The sequence below is a fragment of the Myxocyprinus asiaticus genome, chromosome 46, assembly GCF_019703515.2.
Source record: "Myxocyprinus asiaticus isolate MX2 ecotype Aquarium Trade chromosome 46, UBuf_Myxa_2, whole genome shotgun sequence".
Classification (NCBI taxonomy): Eukaryota; Metazoa; Chordata; class Actinopteri; order Cypriniformes; family Catostomidae; genus Myxocyprinus; species Myxocyprinus asiaticus.
This window is the reverse complement of record NC_059389.1, coordinates 12456748-12477654: the sequence shown is the minus strand read 5'-3', so window position 1 is coordinate 12477654 and position 20907 is coordinate 12456748. Positions and strand designations below refer to the sequence as shown.

General features: G+C 38.2%; 1 protein-coding gene across 2 annotated transcripts in view; it reads right to left on the bottom strand.

Moving 5' to 3' along the window:
* The window catches only part of LOC127435815 (spondin-1-like), a 111146-nt gene that overhangs the window by 37050 nt on the left and 53189 nt on the right, over positions 1 to 20907 (bottom strand). For both annotated transcript variants that reach the window (XM_051689543.1, XM_051689542.1), the window contains exons 7-8: positions 4435 to 4499; positions 1968 to 2169 (exon numbers count right to left, since the gene is read on the bottom strand). In XM_051689543.1, the coding sequence (XP_051545503.1) occupies positions 1968 to 2169; positions 4435 to 4499 (267 nt within the window). The remainder of the gene's footprint in view (positions 1 to 1967; positions 2170 to 4434; positions 4500 to 20907) is intronic.

The window sequence follows — 20907 nt, the reverse complement described above, 5'->3', positions numbered from 1 at the left end:
TGTTCAACTGGTTCAGCTGGTTTCCCAGCTGTTCTCCCAGACAACTGCCCAAAATACCCTCTAAAGCCAGCTAACCAGACCAGTTCGATCAGGCTGGAAGACCAACTAAGACCAGCAAACCAGCTTTGACTGGTTTCAAATGTTTATTCTCAGCAGGGAACTTGGTAAAATGTGTTAAACAGAGCTGAGAGTACTACACTCTTGTTGGTAGTTGAAAGTTAATCAAATTAGTCAAAATTCTAATAAACGAACACTCAAGGGGTGGGATGTGTTTAATTTCATGAATGACAAGCCTTCAAATTCGGCAGAAATCTGCAGAATCCATGTGGGCCTGCTTATGACAATTGGCTGAACATGTCTTGAATCTTTTTACCAAGAAAACAAAACACAAAACAAAACCTAAAAACAAACATCATTTCCAACATATTTAACACAATTGTTGGAGAGAAGATCATAAGATATATATATATATATATATACACACACACCCTAAGTTTAGGGTCACTTATTCTTTTTTTTTCTTTTTTTCACATTTTAGAATAATAGTAAAGTCAGCACAACTATGGAATAATAGAAACGGAAATATGGGAATTACGTTGTGACTAAAAAAATCCAAAATAAATCAAAACTATGTTATGTTTTAGCATCTTCAAAGTGGCCACCCTTTGCCTAGATTTTGCAGAAATGTACTCTTGGCATTTTCTCAACCAACTTCATGAGGTATCACCCTGGGATGCTTTTTAAACAGTATTGAAGGAGTTCCCATATATATGCTGGGCACTTAGTGGCTTCTTTTCTTTATTATTCGGTCATCCATTTCAAACACTTTTTTTTTTTAAATAAAATTTTAGTTTTGTAATTAAATTAATATGTTGGCACAATTATATTTTTGTCTACAAAAATAATTTCAAACATTTAAGCATACACCTTCAGATCAAAAGATTTTTAAGATCATGAGAAACATTTCAGTCAAGCGTTTCAAAACGTTTGACCGGTAATATATATAGGGTTGGGAGGGTTACTTTTGAAATGTATTCCACTACAGATTACAAAATACATGCTGTAAAATGTCATTTGTAATGTATTCTGTTAGATTTCTTAAGGTCAGTAATGTAATTAAGTATTTTGGATTACTTCTTCAGCACTGGTAGATTTTTTCACTTGTTTTGACTATAAAAACTCTGCCAGTACAGTAAGACAATATATGACATGTTAAAAATACATTCTCTGAAAAAACTAAATATCTTATGCATTGTTTCTAAAACAAGATCAAATTGATCTTGTTTTAAGGATTTTTAGATATTTTTACAGGAAAACAATACAAAAATTATCATCAAAAATACAATTTTTGCCCTAATATCAAAGGTCTTACTAGAAAAAAAGAAATGATGATCCAACGTGAATTTTCTTGATAAAAAATATGATCGTGCCTGGTAACGTGCATGTAAAATGGCTAGAAATAGCATTTTAGCTTAGCGTAAAGCTGACAATTTACACAAGGTTTATTTCTATTTCTTCTGCTCCAAACTTACTTCAAACTTACTTCTCTGTCTGCTCGTATGAATGCAACACATCATAAGAAAGTGTTTCACCGCCGTTCAAATGCACTTTGGATCGCATCATTTATATGTATAAATGTTTTCCTTCTGAAAGGACTAAATATTAAATGAAACAAATGACAATAAAATGCAAAGTAATCTCTTCAGTAATCAAAATACTTTTTGAATGTAACTGTATTCTAATTACCAATGATTTCAATTGTAACTGTAGTGGAATACAGTTACTAATATTTTGTATTTTAAATACATAATCCCATTACATGTATTCCATTACTCCCCAACCCTATATATATATATGCATATGCATAGTGACCATGTTCCATGTACACCCCACTCTGGATTCCATTCTGATAGTTTTCTCTGTGTATATTCTAATTGGTATTATGTCATCGATCTGTGGAAGCTGACCTCATAAGTTACCCCACTGTCAGTACCAGCGTCCCATGGCACCAGGTCCTTCGCCAGTTTCTGGACCCAGCCACAGTCTCTGGTGCAGAGGTCCTCCCCAGACAGACCCACGTTCCAGTCAGGGCTGGGGCCCAGCATGGTCAGGAATGACATGAGATGACGGGCTCGATCCACTGAGAACTCTGCTGAGGGGGCAGCCCGCCTGAGAGAGACAGAGAGAAAGAACATGGAAGAAAGAGAGAGAATACTTTATTTAGATATTGTGACAATTCAAAATAACAAATGAATGAATTAATAAATTTGTCAGTGGTTCCCAACCCTGTTCCTGGAGGCTCCCCAACACTGCACATTTTGTATATCTCTCTTTTCTGACACACCTAGTTCAGGTCTTGGAGTCTCCACTAATGAGCTGATGAGTATAATCAGGTGTGTTTGATTAGGGAGATATCCAAAATGTGTAGTGTTGGGGGGCCTCCAGGAACAGGGTTGGGAACCACTGATCTAAGGGAATGAGAGAGAGAGACGGGAAGGGTTGCACAAAAACTTACCACTGGCTACAAGAAGCCTGTGCCTTTACTGAGGCATAATTTGTTAGAGTCTATGCAGATGGTAATTAATCAAACTAATTGCCCTGATAACAAACCATCACCAAAGCAACTGTTGCCATTTGAGCAGAGGCTGCAAGCTTGAAAATGTTGCTGCTTGGATCTATTGATTAACACATATTAAATATTCATCACGAAACCAGCACCTTATGACTCTCACAGCCCACATCTGAGAGCAGAGGAAAGAGGAAGAGAGAGAGGCATCCACTCCAAACAGATGAGGATTAAACTAAATGTTTTGATATCAAATCTAAGGACTATGCTGACTTTAAATAAAAAAATGGACTGAGACACACTTCATAAACATCCAAAAATATCAAGTGAGGAATGAAGCACAAGTTGCTGTGACCTCTCTTTTTCTGTCTGTGCATTAAGTATTTGGTATTTGGACACTTTTAGAAACTTGAAATGTATGAATTTCACACAGGTGTCCTAGCCGAGTAACTGTTAATCACATTTAATATGGACATGTTCAGTATATCTTTTGTTTTATAATTTGAAATCTAACAATTGTATCTTTCTTTAAAGAAAAATAATACTTCGATGGATATTTTGTTCTATAATGCAGCTTAAGTGTTCAAATAGTTTTTGGAGGCCACTGTATGCTTTTCACAATTCAAACTGATATCATAGTGAAACATTCACTATATAGTGCCTGTAAAAATGAACTTTTCAGTCCTTAAAAAAGCTTTTGTGAAACCATATGCATTTCTTAAAGGATAGATTGCCTCTATGCTTGACATATGGGTAGAAATAATTAGTGTCTTCCATACCTTCTCCTCTTCACAGGGTAAACTGGTTTTGGAAATTGACAGTATGATGTTAAAATAGGTCAAGAGAATGTCCTGATGTACTTGAGCTGGAGGGAGGCCATTAACCTCAATCACGCAAACACTGCAGGGTAAATGCTATTCTCATCAAAAAACGGAAGCCTTCGCTAAACAAAACTGCACATAAAATATTAACCGCCTCATTAGTGAGTGGGACTGAAACATCTACATACCCAGCAGGTGCTGAAGACAATTCTTCCATAAACCAGCCCTTTTTTTGTTCTCTACGGATATATTCACCCAGGAGAGAGCAAGACCATGAACACGTTTGGGAACTTATTAAACATAAAAGATATCCCAAAAAAACCCTCTCTAGATCTATGACAGGGTTTTCAAAATCCCATGATGTGAAATCAATTATTGGTGCTGTTTTATGTGTCACCATAGAGAGGGTTTTGGATATGGAAATTCTTTTTTGTTTCTTCTAGAAGGAGCTTTTTGAAGCTTATGACACACAGTGGGGTCCAAATGTCAGAGACCACTAGTGTACTTATTTTGTATTTTTTACATTTAATACAAATTCTTTCATTACAAATTCTATAATCAGCATAGATTGGAGGGGAAAGTTTAATTGAAAAATGTCACCATTTTCCTTTAATGACTCAAGCTTGCATAGACTCCGTGCAAAACCTGACATTCCATGTTATCCCAGCATGATCTGAGAATATTCCAAAGAGCAAAGCTTGCATAGAGTCAGTGCAAAACCTGACATTCCATGTTATCCCAGTATGATCTGAGAATATTCCAAAGAGCAACTTGTGTGCTTCAATAGAAGCAAGGGAATCTGATCTAAGTACAAGGTCAATGTCACAAATTTGCTTATTTAAATAGTGACCTAGGAATAATACAGAATCTTAAATATTTTTTCATTTTACATCATATATTTTCTTTGCTTTAAATTGTTCAAAATCCTAAAACTTTCTATTTATTTCCAGGTTTAATTCGATTTTCAATGTGGTCTCAGACTTTAGGAGCCCACTGTATATAATGTATATAAATGCATAAATACAAAACTACAGAACAGACACTTACACGTTAAGAGGCTGCCAGGCAGGCCACTGGGCTTTGGTTTTGATAACTGTCATAACATCATCACCCTGAGAGAGACAGACAGAGAGAAACAGACAAAGAGAGATAAAGAGAATTTGAATTTGTATTGTATCCTCATGTATTATAAATACAGAATGTCAAGTGAGTTGAAACAAAAGAACAAGGATCCTATTTTGTATTCTACTTTTGTCAATTCACCTCTCTTTTCACCACTATAAAAAGGAAAGTTTCATTTCCATGTTTTATTTCTTTCATCAAACACTGAACATATTGGTAACACTTTACAATAATGTTATTTGTTACCATTAGGTATCATGAACTAATAATGAACAATATAGTTTACAGCATTTATTAATATTGGTGAATGTTAATGTGTAAAAATACAATTCCTCATTGCTAATGTTAGATCATAATGCATTAACTAATGTTGAGATATACAACTGTTAATTTTAGTATAACACTGACTAAGATTAATCAGTGCTGAAAAAGTACTGTTCATTGTTAATTCATGTTACCTAATGCAGTTTCAGTAATGAATGCTAATGAATACAACCTTATTGTAAAGTGTTAAAATATTTACAATATGAGGTTTGCAGAATATACAGCGCTGATAGGTCCATGACCATGACAAAATCCATCAGGAATATAAATAAAGAAATAAAAGATAAAAAGCTAAGAAATAAGACTAAAACAGACCTTCATTTTCAAAGTATCATTAAAATATTTGTACGCATGTTTTTATACTAAGTACTTGACCCAGCTCGACAATATCCTAAACTGTTAAATAAAGATATCAGCCTTCACATTGTATTTACTGTAAAAAAAATTATTGTCCCCAAAACATGGTAAAAGAACCAGATGGGGGCCCAAAGTTAAATCTTGCATACCTCCCCTCAAAAAAGCGTGTTGCACTATTTTTCATGTCAATACTATATTTCTAGTTGTACGTTTAAGAATTCTGCTCTTGTCCCTTGCCCTTTTCATTGATCCAATTTTGTTGTAGTTATGTGATACCTGAACCCAAGGGAGAAAGACACACAACTTTTTACATTTTTTTATTTAGAACTGCATACGTTGTGCTGGAAACAACTCCAAAAAAAAACATTAGTAAAGAACAGTCAGAGACCTACACACACACAAACGAAGTGAGTGAGTTTGTGATTGAGACAAAGAAAAAGAGATAGACAGGCACACAGAAAAAGAAAGACATGCCGTCTACTTATTCATCTGGGGATGCTGAGGGGCTTGTATAGCTGCAATCGCAACACAAGATTAAAAGCTTAAAGAAGTGGCTGACAATCTGTTCAAACATTCTGACAGGCTCTCTGGCTGCCAGGAACCTGAAGATACCTGTTACAGCTGACAGTTTCAGGCACAATACTCAAGGATAATGGAGCATGTGCCAAATCTATTCATTATATAGACCTCTGTCTGATAATGCACTGCATGAGAGACAGCAATTTAAAATCAAATGTACAGTATGCTTAGGGGTCTTCAATATTCTCCTTCCTTATAATTGAAAGCAAATATATAAAAAATATATGAAAGCAAAAAAAAAATTTCAGGGGGCATTTTGCCATTTTATTAAAGGTGAAAATAGAGTGATAAATGAAAATGATGGGCAAAAAGAAAGGGGGAACATGGTCAGGGCACAACACAATTAGGATTCAAACCCAAATCTCCCACATGACCACCACAACTCAATGTGTTCGGAGCACTAATCCCTAGGCCATGGCTATCGAAACAAAAACATTGTTAGTTTGAGATTTAGAATATTTTGGTTAGCAAATCTTCACAGTGTGGCATAGCATGACAGATTTAGAAATGTATTTCCAATTTTTTAATTACGAATGGGCAACGATGGTCGACAAGTCATCCAACAACCAACTAGTAGATTAGTTACACTTTTTCTTATTTATAGTAAGTTTACATTTTTAGCAGCTGTGCTTAAACTAACATGCTGTGCTTTAGCTATTAAACAATTTACACTTTAAAATCCTTTTAAGAAAGCTAGAAAATTAATTCCCTTTAAAGCACTGCCGCTAAAGCGGTAAACATGCAGATGGACATCCTCGTCCATTGCGTTGCACAATGAGCTTTGAAATTTTAAGACGCACTATCAAGTTAAAAATATTTCTAGCTGTTTTTGAATACAAAAACACGTCCATTGTGAACATCCCCTAATAAACGCTTCCGATCGGGTTGAGATGAATCCGAAAGCAGCCTAATTATTCAGGGGTTCTTCAAGACAGATTAGTCGATTAGTTGCTCAGGCAATTCATTTGAAAACATAACCTGAATCTAAGGTTCAAAAGTGATTGGTGTAAAGTGACTGGTCATTACAAATATCCTTTCAAAAATGCTTTCATCAAATCGAGACTGTATGGCAGAATGACAGAATGAGAAAAATTAACATGCTAGTGCCAAACGCTCTTTTGATACAGAGCTCAGTGAGGAACTTAACTGTGCTCACAGTTTGCTGCCCAACATCAAACAGACATACAGTACAAATTAATTTTGTACATTCTTAATGGGTTGCATGAATGATATTAATTCAGAGAACCAATACAAAACAACATATAAATCAATATTTACTGCAGTTCTTGCACACTAAATACCTAGTGTTTTTTACATGTAGATTACTTTTTTAGTTTAATAGTTTAAAAGTAGCCAACCATTTCGGTCAAGTTCATGTAACTAACTAGGTGTGAAAATGCCCTTAAAGTAAATTTGCTGGTATCCTCAGAAATAGCACACATATGCCACACGGGTCAACAAAGACATATTGAGTTCTATATTTATCAACACATTAACTGGTGCAACAATAGACCCACTTTGCAACAAAAGTTCCCAAATAGGCACTACCGAACAAAGATTCAGAAGTAGGATTCCTGCCTGAAAAATGTGAACTGGTCTCCAAGACTTAATTCTGGTGTTGTTGGCATTTACAAGAGAAGTGCACAGCTGCCTCACAGTAATTAAGCAATTAATCTGCTAATTGGCCAAATTGATGAATATGTTTCAGAGAGGCAGATGGTCCCCACACATGCTTGAGGATATTAATTTATGGCCCAACTCTCTGTTACCAAATCGATTTCAGTGGAAGTTGGTCCTCACATTCGAACCAGAAAGAAATGAGTAATTCTGGCAAAAGTGGGCCAGATATGGACTTCACATCAACTTCATTTCAGGATTAATCAAGCATATATAGGTTGACAACATATGAGTGAAATTTCATACTAAATCTCCAACCCGGTGATCCAAAAAAACAAAAATGGTCCAGTGCTATGAACATTAAAATCAACAGTGGTGCGACAGTCAGTGTTTAAATGTGATCCTTACACTCTGAAACTGAATTCTTCCAAAGATTTTTGACCTCCTTGAGGGTTTTAAGAAGGGATGTACCTAGAATCTTCAGAAAAAAAAGAAAATATTTTGTTCATGGCTGACTGGCAATATTTCAACCTTTTAGAGAGCCTACAACTAAAGGCTTCAGTGAAGAACACATCTGTCTCCAATTCAACTTTTATCACCTTGTGGCAAGTGCACTTTTGGTATTTCTTTGGTGTGTTGGTCACAAACTGATTCTTGCATCTTCGGCCACTCTCTCACGGTCTCAAATTCACCCACAGGTTACACGCATCTGACCAAACAATGTCTGTATGAATAATGTCTGTCTGTCTATCTATCTGACCGTCTATCCATCCATCCATCCATTCATCCAGTACTAAACTGAAAACAAAATAAAAACTAGTAAAAATTTTAAAACTACAATAGCACAATAATAGCAATAGCACGCACGCATGCACGCACACATGCACACACACAGTGACAGTGAATTTGCTTGTAGGCCATACTTGCTGTGCAGCAAATGAGAACTGTGTCACTCTGGGTCCCTGGCTGCTGTTTCTGAAAACAGGTTTTTGCACTTCACAGGCTGTCGCCCCAAACTGACCCTGACCAAATTCCCGGAAGGATGGAGCGAGACAGAAGAAGAGAGGAACAGAGGATGTGAGGGAGAAGAATGTGACTGCCGCGAAGCCCAGGGTCTCAGACAGGGGCTAGCGTACTCTCAGAGGGTTGCATGAGAAATGCCTCGGGGAAGGTCATATACACCTTTCCATTTCTGCAGGCTTCAAAAGAGTCTCATATGAACACATGGTCTGACTGACAAGCCGGTATACACATGAGGTTCACATCCACAGCTCACCTATTGTCAGGGAGGTCTATTAAAGTATTTTAATCTAGATTTTTACTCAGAATGGTGCCAAAAACCAAAAACATCCACTTGTTGATGAGAGAGGTCACTGGAGAATGGCCAGACTGGTTCGACTGGTCAATACAGCATCAGCTTTCTGTTCTTGGCTGACAGAAGTGGAACCCGATGTGGTCTTCTGCTGTTGTAGCCCATCCGCCTCAAGGTTTGACAAGTTGTGCATTCTGAGATGCTATTCTGTTTACTACAATTTTACAGAGTGGCTATCTGAGTTACCGTAGACTTTCTGTCAGCTCGAGCCAGTCTGGCCATTCTCCATTGACCTCTCTCATCAACAAGGCATTTCCATCCACAGAACTGCCGCTCACTGGATGTTTTTTATTTTTGGCACCATTCTGAGTAAACTCTAGAGACTGTTGTGCGTGAAAATCCCTGGAGATCAGAAGTTACAGAAATACTCAAATCAGCTCATCTGGCACCAACAATCATGCTACAGTCGAAATCACTGAGATCACATTTTTCCCCATTCTGATGGTTATGTAAACATTAACTGAAGCTCCTGACCCATATATGCATGATTTTATGCATTGCACTGCTGCACACGACTGGCTGATTAGATAATCGCATGATTAAGTAGGTGTACAGGTGTACTTAATAAAGTGGTCAGTGAGTGTAGATGCCTTCAATAATATGAAATATACAATATTCTATACTAATTGAATATCTGTAATTTATATGTTACTTGCAAAAAAATCTCATCAGAATACACGACTGATTTGAATGGGTGTCAATAGAGAAATATGCTCATTGCCTTAATAATGGTGTGGATATGAAATCTACAAGCAGGGGCTACCTAGAACAATCTAACCAGCCAAACCTTACCTATTACACACACAGAAACAAGAGTAAATAAAGAATGACAATGAAAAATATTGAGTTTTCTGGAAGTGCCACTCATTTGGAATACAGCAATTACCAGCCATCTGCAACCGTGGAGTGAAGCTTTCCTCTGAGTCATTGCTACATATCACCCAAGAACGCAACACCTATCAGAATAATCCTTCAACAGTCCAAGTACATTACAGGGCTTTTGTGTTGCCATTTAGTTCTGAATCGGCAGTAATCTTGACCTTGTCCAGACCATTGTGCCCTCTACCGCCCACGACTGTAATTCCTGCAGGACATGTCCATCAGCGGCTGCCAGGCAGACGGAGAGTAGCGCGGTGGCAGTAATTGAGTTGTGCTGAGAGAGGTGTCAGTCAGAGCTAACAACACTGAGTCACACTTTCAAGGCTTACATGGAATAGACATATTGTATTTTATTGTATAAAATCTGTTGTGTTCAGCCTTTATCAGAAAAAGAGATTCTTTCACCATGTCCAAGAGCTAATTTAAATGTCTTAATAATAATCATTAGCCTAAGATCATGGAAAAAGTGGCAAAGTTTCCAAAATATATACCTTCAAGCGCTCAAAATGCTTAAGTGCCCCATATTCGCAACCCTTCAATGACATTTAGGCTTCCCCATCACTTCTTGTAGAAGGCCTAATTGGACTAATTAATGATCTAATTGGACACTGTCTCTGGGTTCTCTTAAAGTATTTACAGTTTTATAATTCTTTTATAATAAGTTTTGAATTTAAAAAATAAAATGTAGCATTGTTAAAATGCATGAATCAATTCTTTTACTGTTCTTTTTTAGTAGGCATTATTTTTAATTTGCCATACTCCATAAGAAGCCTGTGTAAATCCCCACTGGCTGTTAATTACTTATTCACAATCTTCTATTTGGATCTGTTGAAAGGTGCTTAAATTCACACTGTTTCAAAAAGCCCACCGTTTTTTCAAGCGCATTACATAAAGGCTCATTTAATCAACAACAGACAGGGAATTGTTTAAATGTGGAGAAAAGTTTAATGAGAATGCTACTCTCTTTAACTTTGCTGGTTAATGACTTATGAGACTTTTAAAACAAGATAAAGATAAATCGATAGCACCTACTCTTACTGTAAGAAGCTCTGAAAATAAAGCCATGTTCTTGAGTCATAATTTATAGAGCACCATTCTGCAGTACAAATCCAAAATCCACTAACACTTCACATTGATGTTCTCACATTCATTCCTTATGACTTTTTTACAATTGCTATCACATGTAATGTACAATGGGCTCCAAAAGTCTGAGACCACATTGGATATCTGGGATTCAAAATCTAATGTAACCTGGAAATAAATAGAAATTTTTGGAATTTTACATTTTTTAAATCAAGACAAATGTTCTTTGTACAAATGGTTAAATTTCCTTGCTTCCATTAAAGCACACAAGATGCTCTTTGTAACATTTTCAAATCATGCTGGGGTAACATGGAGATTCATGCAAACTTTACACTCAAATTGTTATGCTGATATTATCATTTGCATTGAAAAAGAAATTGTATTTAGTATATTGTATTGCATTTTTGCTTGTGGTTTCAGACTTTTGGACCCCACTGTCAAGTTAATTTAGCTGTTAAGTATACAGGTGCATCTCAATAAATTAGAATATCGTGGAAAAGTTCATTTATTTCAGTAATTCAACTCAAATTGTGAAACTCGTGTATTAAATAAATTCAATGCACACAGACTGAAGTAGTTTAAGTCTTTGGTTCTTTTAATCGTGATGATTTTGGCTCACATTTAACAAAAACCCACCAATTCACTATCTCAAAAAATTAGAATATGGTGACATGCCAATCAGCTAATCAATTCAAAACACCTGCAAAGATTTCCTGAGCCTTCAAAATGGTCTCTCAGAGGCTACACAGTCATGGGGAAGACTGCTGATCTGACAGTTGTCCAGAAGACAATCATTGACACCCTTCACAAGGAGAGTAAGCCACAAACATTCATTGCCAAAGAAGCTGGCTGTTCACAGAGTGCTGTATCCAAGCATGTTAACAGAAAGTTGAGTGGAAGGAAAAAGTGTGGAAGAAAAAGATGCACAACCAACCGAGAGAACCGCAGCCTTATGAGGATTGTCAAGCAAAATCGATTCAAGAATTTGGGTGAACTTCACAAGGAATGGACTGAGGCTGGGGTCAAGGCATCAAGAGCCACCACACACAGACGTGTCAAGGAATTTGGCTACAGTTGTCGTATTCCTCTTGTTAAGCCACTCCTGAACCACAGACAACGTCAGAGGCGTCTTACCTGGGCTAAGGAGAAGAAGAACTGGACTGTTGCCCAGTGTTCCAAAGTCCTCTTTTCAGATGAGAGCAAGTTTTGTATTTCATTTGGAAACCAAGGTCCTAGAGTCTGGAGGAAGGGTGAAGAAGCTCATAGCCCAAGTTGCTTGAAGTCCAGTGTTAAGTTTCCACAGTCTGTGACGATTTGGGGTGCAATGTCATCTGCTGGTGTTGGTCCATTGTGTTTTTTGAAAACCAAAGTCACTGCACCCGTTTACCAAGAAATTTTGGAGCACTTCATGCTTCCTTCTGCTGACCAGCTTTTTAAAGATGCTGATTTCATTTTCCAGCAGGATTTGGCACCTGCCCACACTGCCAAAAGCACCAAAAGTTGGTTAAATGACCATGGTGTTGGTGTGCTTGACTGGCCAGCAAACTCACCAGACCTGAACCCCATAGAGAATCTATGGGGTATTGTCAAGAGGAAAATGAGAAACAAGAGACCAAAAAATGCAGATGAGCTGAAGGCCACTGTCAAAGAAACCTGGGCTTCCATACCACCTCGGCAGTGCCACAAACTGATCACCTCCATGCCACGCCAAATTGAGGCAGTAATTAAAGCAAAAGGAATACTACCAAGTATTGAGTACATATACAGTAAATGAACATACTTTCCAGAAGGCCAACAATTCACTAAACATTTTTTTTTTTTTATTGGTCTTATGATGTATTCTAATTTTTTGAGATGGTGAATTGGTGGGTTTTTGTTAAATGTGAGCCAAAATCATCACAATTAAAAGAACCAAAGACTTAAACTACTTCAGTCTGTGTGCATTGAATTTATTTAATACACGAGTTTCACAATTTGAGTTGAATTACTGAAATAAATGAACTTTTCCACGACATTCTAATTTATTGAGATGCACCTGTAACTTCCTGGTTGATCAAACCCACATTTGACCTCTCAAGTTCACAAGGAGCTGTTAGATGTTGATGTGAAGTTCTAACATAAAAATAACAAAAGTTAATATACAGGTGCATCTCAATAAATTAGAATGTCGTGGAAAAGTTCATTTATTTCAGTAATTCAACTCAAATTGTGAAACTCGTGTATTAAATAAATTCAATGCACACAGACTGAAGTAGTTTAAGTCTTTGGTTATTTTAATTGTGATGATTTTGGCTCACATTTAACAAAAACCCACCAATTCACTATCTCAAAAAATTAGAATACATCATAAGACCAATAAAAAAAAATGTTTTAGTGAATTGTTGGCCTTCTGGAAAGTATGTTCATTTACTGTATATGTACTCAATACTTGGTAGGGGCTCCTTTTGCTTTAATTACTGCCTCAATTCGGCGTGGGATGGAGGTGATCAGTTTGTGGCACTGCTGAGGTGGTATGGAAGCCCAGGTTTCTTTGACAGTGGCCTTCAGCTCATTTGCATTTTTTGTTCTCTTGTTTCTCATTTTCCTCTTGACAATACCCCATAGATTCTCTATGGGGTTCAGGTCTGGTGAGTTTGCTGGCCAGTCAAGCACACCAACACCATGGTCATTTAACCAACTTTTGGTGCTTTTGGCAGTGTGGGCAAGTGCCAAATCCTGCTGGAAAATGAAATCAGCATCTTTAAAAAGCTGGTCAGCAGAAGGAAGCATGAAGTGCTCCAAAATTTCTTGGTAAACGGGTGCAGTGACTTTGGTTTTCAAAAAACACAATGGACCAACACCAGCAGATGACATTGCACCCCAAATCATCACAGACTGTGGAAACTTAACACTGGACTTCAAGCAACTTGGGCTATGAGCTTCTCCACCCTTCCTCCAGACTCTAGGACCTTGGTTTCCAAATGAAATATGAAACTTGCTCTCATCTGAAAAGAGGACTTTGGACCACTGGGCAACAGTCCATTTCTTCTTCTCCTTAGCCCAGGTAAGACGCCTCTGACGTTGTCTGTGGTTCAGGAGTGGCTTAACAAGAGGAATACGACAACTGTAGCCAAATTCCTTGACACGTCTGTGTGTGGTGGCTCTTGATGCCTTGACCCCAGCCTCAGTCCATTCCTTGTGAAGTTCACCCAAATTCTTGAATCGATTTTGCTTGACAACCATAAGGCTGCGGTTCTCTCGGTTGGTTGTGCATCTTTTTCTTCCACACTTTTTCCTTCCACTCAACTTTCTGTTAACATGCTTGGATACAGCACTCTGTGAACAGCCAGCTTCTTTGGCAATGAATGTTTGTGGCTTACCCTCCTTGTGAAGGGTGTCAATGATTGTCTTCTGGACAACTGTCAGATCAGCAGTCTTCCCCATGATTGTGTAGCCTAGTGAACCAAACTGAGAGACCATTTTGAAGGCTCAGGAAACCTTTGCAGGTGTTTTGAGTTGATTAGCTGATTGGCATGTCACCATATTCTAATTTTTTGAGATAGTGAATTGGTGGGTTTTTGTTAAATGTGAGCCAAAATCATCACAATTAAAAGAACAAAAGACTTAAACTACTTCAGTCTGTGTGCATTGAATTTATTTAATAAACGAGTTTCACAATTTGAGTTGAATTACTGAAATAAATGAACTTTTCCACGATATTCTAATTTATTGAGATGCACCTGTATGTACAGGTGAAGACGCAATTCATATTTATAATATAATTAATAAGGGATGCCAAGCAACACCAACGATTTAGATCAAACGAATGAAAACAAAGCCTGATCATCGCTTTTTTATCAAGCTCAAGATTGCAACATCAAAAGAGCTCATAATTTCATCCAGGGTTGGGAGTCCTTTGTTGCACCGTTTACAGTGGGAGACAGGCTGATTGTGTTTATGGTAATATAGCTAAAATGCAGAGGGAGCTGAGCTAATAATAACTAACTCTTACTGGAGCCCTATCCAGGCTTTAATGTAATCCCTGGAAACGCAAAACGGGAAAATTAGATAACATTCAGCCTGTGTCTCTCTTTCTCTCTCAGACTGTATCTCTTTCTCAATCCTACAGTACTTTTAACTTAAGAAAACAGGACAATTATATAACAAACCTTTTTAACTTCCTAAAGGGCCAAAATGTTTTTTCCAAGGACGGATTATGGACCAGTGTCTGTAATAGCCTCAGTCACCATTCGTTTTCATTGCAACTTTTTTTCCATACAGTGAAAGTGAATGGTGACTGAGGCTGTCATTCTGCCTAACAACTCAATTTGTCTTCCATGGACTAAATAAATTCTACAGGTTTGGAACAACTTTTTCATATTTATTTATTTTGAATTTTCATATTTGGGTGAACTATCCTTTTAAATGTCAGCCAGCGATTATATTGCAACAATGTTAGATAAACAAAGAAATGCTTTCTTTTCCTGGTCCCTTGCAGTTGTATACTAGTCACATTACATTTACATTTATGCATTTAGCAGACACTTTTATCCAAGGCAACTTACAGTGCCCTTATTACAGGGACAATCCCCCTGGAGCAACCTGGAGTTAAGTGCCTTGCTCAAGGACACAATGGTGGTGGCTGTGGGAATTGAACCAACAACCTTTTGCTTACTAGTTCAGTGCTTTAGTCCACTACACCACCACCACTCACATTACAGCCATTTCTCTTTTGTAATGTCTTACATACATTCATTTACAACATAATTTTTTTTATTTGCAACAGTATCTTGCAATTGTGATCTTATTTCACACGTTTGCAATGTAATATGGACATTTTGCAATTGCGACAAGTGGAGGCCTCCAAAGAGGCTGGGCCTCACAGGACCAAAATCCATCCTTGATTGTTTCAACCTCCATAAAAAAATCTCAGTCATTAATTTTTTTTTCTCTCACTCTTATAAGGGAGGAAGGTGAAGCTAACAGCCTGTGGGCAAGAGGAAAATGTAACAACTCACCAGCATTCAGTACCTGAGCTATGCCAGACAGAAACTTCTGAACATTCTTTAACTTTGATAAAAAAAAATAAAAAAAAATCTTTATCTGGGATTACCAATTAGAAGACATTATTCACAGCTGCAGCGGGGCGAGAAGTACAGATTGAGACAAGTGTTAAATACAGCTGTAGAAAAAAAGATGGAGGTGGAGATGGCATTATTCAAAACCAAACGTTTTTGTTTTTCGTTTTTTGACTAACATTGTCACATCTAAAAATATCCAGTTTAACATCACGCTGCTCAATTTTAGTCAATGTTAATGTGTCTGATCCAAAGGTCTTTATATATACAATAATCCAGAGTGAAAGATTTGCCTTAAACTAAACACTTATTTATTTAAATGAGTGTCGAAAATCTATGCTGCCAATGGTTTGACCCTAATATTGGATGATCCAGGACATTATTAGCTTCAGAAGAGCATGTATTGTGCATGAAATCTCAATGGGTACACCAAAGTTTAACAAGTAAAATTATCGCCCCACCCAAGATGACATTTTGTCCAACCTGGACCTAGACCAAAATTAGTTTGACACCCCTAATTTAAACACTTCCTTTTAATATGTAATAATAAAAGCAGAATTATATTTTGAGCTGATTAAACCATTATTTAGTCCACTGAACTCGACTGACACTTGTGATTATGTCATGTGTATTTTGTTGATTCATGTTTATGTCTTTTATTTTGAAAAATTTAGTTCCTGTTTCATGTCATGTGTTCCTGGTCATGTGATGTACTGTTTTCCCTCCATGTTCATGTGTCTTGTTTTCATTGGTTCATTGTTTGATTATCTTGTTTAGAGTTCTGTTTGTTCATTGGTTTATGTTCTCCCATGTCCAAGCCGGAGTTCCACGTCATGGCCGCCAAGCCGGAGTTCCACATCATGGCCGCCAAGCCAGAGTTCCTCGTCATGGTCACTGAGCTAGCGCCATCTTTTGCTCTGGATCCTGAGCCTGCTCTATCCCATGTCACAGCAATGCCTCAGCTTGCTCCATACCATTTCACAGCAACGCCTCAGCCTGCTCCATGCCATGTCACAGCAATGCCTCAGCCTGCTCCATGCCATGTCACAGCAATGCCTCAGCCTGCTCCATGCCATGTCACAGCAATGCCTCAGCCTGCACCATGCCATGTCACAGCTACGTCAGAGCCTGCTCCATGTCACGTCACAGCCATGCTTGAGCCTGCTCCATGTCACGTCACAGCCACACCTGAGCCTGCTCCATGTTACGTCACAGCCATGCCTGAGCCTGTTCCATGTTACGTCACAGCGATGCCTGAGCCTGCTCCATGCCACATCACAGCCACGCCTTAGCCTGCTCCATGCCACGTCACAGCCACGCCTAAGTCTGCTCCACACCTTGTCATATCCATATCTGTGCTATTAGACCTGGAGATGGTTCCTGCCCTTGTACCCACCCTTAGTTCTCCTGAGCAGGCAAGGGGAACTTTCAACCCTCTGACCCCGCCTGGACCCTCCGAGCCCTGTACTCTGCCTTGGCCTGTCGGTCCCTCGACATTGCCTTGGCTCTGCATTCCCTCGGCTCCACTTCGGTCCTTCAGCCTGTCGGCTTAGCCAGGGTCCCTCGTCCCTCCGGCTCCTCCTTGATCTGTCAGTCACCTGGCTCCGCCTTGGCTCTCCGATCCTCTGGCTGCGCCTCGTCCCTCCGATCCGTCAGCTCCACCGGGGACCTCCATCCCTACGGCTCTGCCTTGGTCCTCAGCCCCACCGGCTCTGCCTAAGTCTTCCGATCCCCTAGCTCCGCCTTGCTCCTCCGAGCCTCCAGTGCCACCTTGGCCCTCCCTGCCATCGGCTCCACCCTGGCCCTTCGAGCCTTCGGCTACTCTCTGGGTACCAAGTTCCCTGGTGTCGCCCTTCAAGTCTCTCACGGCTCCGCCTTCCATGGCTCCACCCCTCAAGTCTCTCTCAGCCCCACCTTCCACGGCTCCACCCCTCCAGCCTCTCAGGGCCCCACCTTCCATTGACTCTGCCCTGGTCCCATGCCCCACACCCTGTCTCGCCAGGTCACGCCCCACGCCATGCCATTCCAAGCCACGCTTCAAGGCCCCCGCCCCAGCTCCATACAGAACTTTGGGTTGATTCATGTTTTATGTTTTTGTTCATGTGTTGGGGTGTCGGGATCCACCCCTTAGAGAGGGGGATATGTCATGTGTATTTTGTTGATTCATGTTTTTCATGTCTTTTATTTTGAAAAGTTTAGTTCCTGTTTCATGTCATGTGTTCCTGGTCATGTGATGTGCTGTTTTCCCCCCATGTTCATGTGTCTTGTTTTCATTGGGTCATTGGTTCATTGTTTGATTATCTTGTTTAGAGTTCTGTTTGTCATCATATTCTTCAGAGACTAAATGATCTGGGCTATGCAATCCAAATTAATTGTATATCTCTATACCTTTTCTGAACATCAACAATAGTCTCATTTGTTTCTATTTTTTATTTCTCTAAGCAATTTTAGGAGAAACATCTTAGACAAAGTTACTTACAGTAAAAGAAACTGACAGCTCCTAAAACGAACATTCTACCAGATAATTCATACACTGGTGACCATGTCAGAAAGTGCTTTACAAAGCTTCATTAATCAACAGTTTCCGACTTCAGTGTGCAGAGATTTGACTGTCCACACTGAAGGGTGAAGAAAAAATATTCATAATTAAATAAAATTAGATAAAACATTAGCATAACAACAGGTTTTACCACAGCTTGGCAGAAATTGTCAAAGTGCTTTCAGCAAGTTTAGCTCTTTGTTGAGCGGACACAGTCCAACAGCCTAGAATACAAATAAAATTTTTATACAGCTGCATAATACTGGATATTGACCAACCATACTTTATGAAAAAAAAAAAAACATAGCGGTAAAAGCCATTTTCATTTATGAATTTGAAGCAATTTGAAGCAGTGCTTTTCAAATGGGGCTTTTGGATTAGTGGAGAAAGCGGCATAAATGCTATTATTTCAATTCTGATTACATTTGTATTCAAATCACGAGAACAGATACTGAACTCCTTCGAATTTTTCACCACACTCGTACACTTGGATATAAGAGACAATGAAGTTGGCTCATTTGTGTTCAAATGAATTCCAACAGATGTGTAATTAAACATAACACAATTGCAAATTTAATTGACTCTAAAAAGCCAGATCCACAGTCATCTGTCCTTTCAATTACATCTTATTATTCGAAGAAGACATGCAAGCATGTATGACTTGATTTGTGCCATTGTTCCTACACTCATTAGCTCTTGGACCTTGACTCAATCCAATTAGACAAACAAAAACTGTAATAACTACAGCTGTTGCCATGTAGCTTAGCAACATGTGCCTTGGTGTATTTGTGCATCATAATGACAAGTTCAAGTTCAGATGTCAAAAATTCCAAGTACAATCACTTGTTAATTGGGCAGCTGCCACTTAAATTCTTTAAAACCTTTAAAAGTTGCACATTTTTGCATCTTGATTGGCACATCTATGCACAGGTCATTGTGTTACATAACTTGATTATTCTATAGGCTCTGAAACCTATTCCAGGCTTATTTTATCGCCACCATATAATGATAGTTCACCAAAAAAAATTCTGTCATCATTTACTCACCCTCATTTGGTTTGTGGATGACAAAATGGGATGTTAGGTAGAGTGACAGCTTCAGTCACCATTCACTTTCACTGTATGGAAAAAAAATTGAATGAAAGTGAATGGTGGCTAAAGCTTTTAGTCCCTAACCTACAGTAACATATCCTTTTGTGTTCCACCGAAGAAAGAAAGTCTTAGATTTGGAACAACATTAGGGTGAATATATGACAGAATTTTCATTTTTCGTTGAACTGTCCTTTTAAAGTGTGTGTTTTGTGTTGACAGGAGGAGGTATTCTGCATTGGAAGCGCATTGAGCTTCATTCGACAAATCAATCACAACAACAGAGTATTCTTCAATTTCCATTGCTATGCCAGCAGTCTGGAGTGCTACAACCAATAAGGAGGTAGAAGAAAATGAGTTGACTTTTCCTTGCCCTGTGCTCTTTAATTAGTTTCCGACCTCCTGCCAGCCCAGGCGATGGACCTATACTTGGCAGAAAAATAGACCTGCTGACCTAAGCAAGTTACTCCAGAGGTCTTGTAGCACATCTGTAATATGAGAACACACTGGAATTCATGTTATCTTGATTTGGACATGGTTAGGGCGGGTGGAGGCGAGACTCATGCAGTCATAATTAATAATAACAAATGCAGTTCCAATACATTCTACAAAAATTGTTGTCGTTCCTAAATTTTGTTTGTTCATGGTTCATCTTTTGACACTGAGAGATAAATTTGATAAATCTTGTTCTAAACATCAAGAAGAAAATTAAATTGAATGGATCACTGAAATTCAGATTAGCTTCCTTAATAACATTGTTCAGAGCTTTAATTGGTTGTTATCTTCTTGGAATAAGCTCTGTGTGAACATGAACAGAACTGTACAAATCTTTTTCAGATTTTTTTTTTTATTTTTTGCCTAAAGCTGCTTTTCTGACTTGTATATTCTGGGTTCAATAAAAGTTAAGCTCAATCGACAGCATTTGTGGCATAATGTTGACTCGTCCCTCCTTTTCTTTAAAAAAAGCAAAAATTGAGGTTACAGTGAGGAACTTCCAATAGAAGTGAATGAGGCCAATTTTTGGAGGGTTTAAAGACAGAAATGTGAAGCTTATAATTATGTAAAAGCACTTACATTAATTCTTCTGTTAAAATGTATGTATTATTTGAGCAGTAAATTGTCATTTTTACAGTCTTTTTAGGATTTTACAGTCTGATCTTATTACATCGTCATAGCAACGAAGTTGTAAAATTTGATAAAACTTTGTACAAAAAGGTAAGCAAGCAATTTTATTACACTAAAATCATGTTAACACACATATTGTTTATGCCTTGTGGCTATATTTTTGAAACAGTGAGTATTTTAATGTTCAACAATTGGCCCCCATTCACTTCCATTGTAAGTGACTCATTGTAACCCAGATTTTTGCTTTTTTTTAAAGGAAAGGAGGGATGAGTCGAAATAAATTTTTGTGGTAATCAATATTATGCAACAAATGCTGTTTATTGAGCTTAACTTGCATTGAACCCAGAATATTCCTTTAAGTAGCTTTTGGGAACCTCT